The sequence below is a fragment of the Myotis lucifugus genome, unplaced genomic scaffold (assembly GCF_000147115.1).
Source record: "Myotis lucifugus unplaced genomic scaffold, Myoluc2.0 scaffold_222, whole genome shotgun sequence".
NCBI classification, from domain to species: domain Eukaryota; kingdom Metazoa; phylum Chordata; class Mammalia; order Chiroptera; family Vespertilionidae; genus Myotis; species Myotis lucifugus.
This window is the reverse complement of record NW_005871270.1, coordinates 1,097,375-1,100,727: the sequence shown is the minus strand read 5'-3', so window position 1 is coordinate 1,100,727 and position 3,353 is coordinate 1,097,375. Positions and strand designations below refer to the sequence as shown.

Below are 3,353 nucleotides of genomic sequence, written 5' to 3'. Positions count from 1 at the left end.
CTATATTTACTAAGCTATAATGTAACCTATTTCTTACTGGAGGTCACAGTCCAAAAAATTGTAAAACCATTGGATTAGAGGCAGAGAGACTGAAAGGAGACCAGGAAGTAGACTGCTACAGAAGCGTAGCCTGGACTGCTTAAGGATGAAGAGGTGTGGAAGGGCTGGAGTAAGCCTCAAGAGCAGAAGTGGAGACAAGGAGAGAAAGCCTCCTATTACGGTCCAGGACCCACTAGAATGTCTCCTCCTCCCCTGCATCCCCACAGCAGTACTGCCCCAGAGCACTGTCCTACCTCTCCCACCAAAATGAGAGCTCCCACCTCCTTGCAAGTTCTACTGAGCACAGGGTTTGAATTCAGAAGGTACAGATATAAATGTCTATGAACTTGGATTTCTGAGGGAGAGGTGGTAGGAAGTAGTCATGTTACAGGAGGAAAAAAAGGTACAGCTGAGTCTATCCCACGTGGGTGCTGATTCACAGAAAACACATCAGGGTGGGTTAAGCCATTTTACTGCAGTTGGTGGACAGGTGAGCAGGCAGTGACAAGCCTCAGTAGGGAGGGCAGAAACCAGCTAGATCAAGAGGGTAGGGGCAGGGAGCCCAGAAACCGGGCCTTGGAGGGGAAGGTGAGCAAAGACTTTATCCTACTACTCTGACACGTCCTTACAGGTCACTCAGGAGTATCTTGGAGCCATTAAAGGATAGGTCCTCCTGCTCAAGGCCCTGGACCTGGAGCTGAAAGTTGCTGGGTTCCAGGTTAGAGAGGGTACTCTTCTGGAGATCTAAGAGGAGAGAAAGGAAAGACAGAACAAAACCATCAGCAAGCACTGGGCTTGTCTGTTGGAGAAGTACATATAGGCCTGACTTGGGAGAAGTAGCAACAGAGGCCGATGGATTCACAAATGAAAAGGCAGAGACTCCATACTACCTGGTATCAAACAATTAGGCAGGTGGCATTCAGGCATCATTTAGATTCAGCCTTCCCCACAACTGGGATCCCTGCCCTTATCCTCACCCAATTTCTTTAAAAGTTCCCAGCTACTGTTGTTGTCCTGATGACTGACTTCAGAGCTAGATGAAGAAAGAGACATGGCAAAGGTGGCAGCCAGGGGTAGCTTCGACTCAAGGACGTGAACAGAGGTCCTGGAAAGGGAAAGAAATGGTGATGGTGGGTCAAAGGGGCCCTTCCAGCATGGAACTGTCCTCCTTCCTGAGGCCAGAACTCACAATTTATCTTCCAAACATATAGATACCTCACTGATTCCATATCAAATAAAGAATACCCAGTACTGCCCTTTTGGGCTGTAACTCAGATACTTATGCTGCCCCTATTGGCCCATGTCAAATATAGGAGAGCTGAATTTTGGTCCCCAATTCCTGGCCTCTGTAAGACAAATCCCTTCCACTGACACAGGTACCCACACCCCCTGACCTGAGGAGGTCATGCTCCCGCCGGGCATCCTCAGCCTCTGTCCTGGCAGCCTCCTTGCCCTCCTGGCCACTCTGCTGCTGCTCCAACATCTGCCAGATTATGGTCCCAGGTAGAACCAAACCTCTCCCTCTCCAGGAGAAACCCCCCTCCCCATAATTGGAGGAGAGGGCTTAGGAAGAAGAGCTTTGAAGGGAGGTGAAGTCATCACAGGAAGAGGAAGAGATAGGGATGGGAAAGAGTATCCTGGCCTGCCTGCAGAACAGGATATACAGAGAAGGGAGGGGCCACAACAGGAAGTTATGAAGGGATAAGTTCAATCCTGGTCCTACCTTCCAGCTGCGGGCCTGAACTTGCTGCCCCTCAGCCATCTGTTTCAGCATCAGCTCCTGATGCTGGGCTGCAGATGAAGGAACATGTAAGAAGGCTGTTCTCTAATGTCCAGCTTGTGGGCTCAATCCCCAGTGTGGGGCATGCAGGAGGCAGCCGATCAATAATTCTCTCTCATCAGTGATATTTCTATCTCCCTCTCCCTTCCTCTCTGAAATCAATAAAGTTTTTTTTTTTCTTAAGAAGAAGGCTGTTCCCCAACTTCTTTACTTCTTCTTCCCTGACTTGTTCCCAGTCTGGTGCTGAAAACTGAGATAGAAGCATTCTGGTCCAGCTGATAGCAAGTTTCCAAGCTGACTGGGGAGAGTAGGATCACACATTTGGAGGCAAAACAAATACTTGGCCAGACTTCTGAGTAGCTCAAGCATTTAGAGCTATGGCCATTTACTGGGAGAATAAGAAGGCTTTCCAGAAAAGAGGACAAGTGAACCTCCCTCCGTCTTTTACTCACTCAGCTGATCCCGCAGCAACTTCAGTTCCTCCCTCAGAACCTCTGACTCCTCCCATAGCAGTTGCCTCCTACAGGGATGACAGCAGGTTCATTCTAAAAAGCCAATCAAGAAACCCAGAGGAGGCTACCAGAGTACCTGGAGTTCAAAGGCCTGAAGAAGAGGTCTTGCCATCACTTACTCATTCTGCACCTCTTGGTGAAGGCCACTGGTAACACTGCACTTTTGTGGACCTGCTTGTATTTGGGCTTGGGCCTGTTCCTGCACCTGGCTTCGAAGGCCCCTCAGTTCCCTTCTCAGCCGGTCCAGGCATTGCTCCAGGAGAAGAGTCTTCCGCTCTGGGCCCCCCTGCAGCAACTTTAGTGATGCTATAATAGGACAAGTTGGGGGGTCAACCCCTCTAAGAACTTCACACATGAGCCTAGAGACTACACTGTGAATCAAGATACAAATGCACACACAACAAGTGTGCAAAAGAATTGTTTGCATATGTATGAGGCTTTGTGTATGAAGAAAAGAACTGGCCAGATACCTTCCAGGGCACAGATTTGGTACTTCTGCTGCTCTTGCTCTTTCAGCAGGCCCTGCACAGTTTGTCTTAGTGCCTCAGTCACCTACCCAGGCAGAAAACCACATGAGCTACTGTGATACCCCAACTCCTGGTATCCTTGTCTCACACAAACACCACATATACACACCTAGGATTCCAAGCCTCACCTGACCCTGGGATCGTAGCTGGGATCTAAGAATAGTAACTTCATCCCGGAGAGAAGATGTCCTATGGACCTCAGCCCAATTTAGCCTCTCTGGAACAATAGGAGTCTCTAGAGCCCAAGGCTGTTGAGCTTGGGCTCCTGGTTGGGGAAGCAAGTGATTAGGGGGAATCCAGGTCCCAGTCAGATCTCCTGCTGAGGAAATAAAGAAAGGACAAATGCAAGACTTAGCGCGGGGGGGGGGGGGGGGGGGTGTCTGGGACAAAATTTTTTTCAAAAAAGAAAAAATTTGGCACCCGAAGGGAAAAAGGGAGGGACAGGGCCCTGGAAAAGAAAAATCTGAAAAAAAACCCGAAAGTGGGTAGAAAAAG

General features: G+C 49.2%; 1 protein-coding gene across 1 annotated transcript in view; it reads right to left on the bottom strand.

Annotated features, from left to right (window-relative positions):
* Positions 1-494: 494 nt before the first annotated feature.
* The window catches only part of LOC102440733 (rab GTPase-binding effector protein 2-like), a 3,094-nt gene continuing 235 nt past the window's right edge, over positions 495-3,353 (bottom strand). The window contains exons 2-9 of the mRNA XM_023761910.1: positions 2,987-3,174; positions 2,802-2,883; positions 2,451-2,637; positions 2,272-2,339; positions 1,763-1,830; positions 1,434-1,522; positions 1,017-1,144; positions 495-783 (exon numbers count right to left, since the gene is read on the bottom strand). Coding sequence (XP_023617678.1) covers positions 665-783; positions 1,017-1,144; positions 1,434-1,522; positions 1,763-1,830; positions 2,272-2,339; positions 2,451-2,637; positions 2,802-2,883; positions 2,987-3,174 — 929 coding nt within the window. The 3' untranslated portion in view covers positions 495-664. The remainder of the gene's footprint in view (positions 784-1,016; positions 1,145-1,433; positions 1,523-1,762; positions 1,831-2,271; positions 2,340-2,450; positions 2,638-2,801; positions 2,884-2,986; positions 3,175-3,353) is intronic.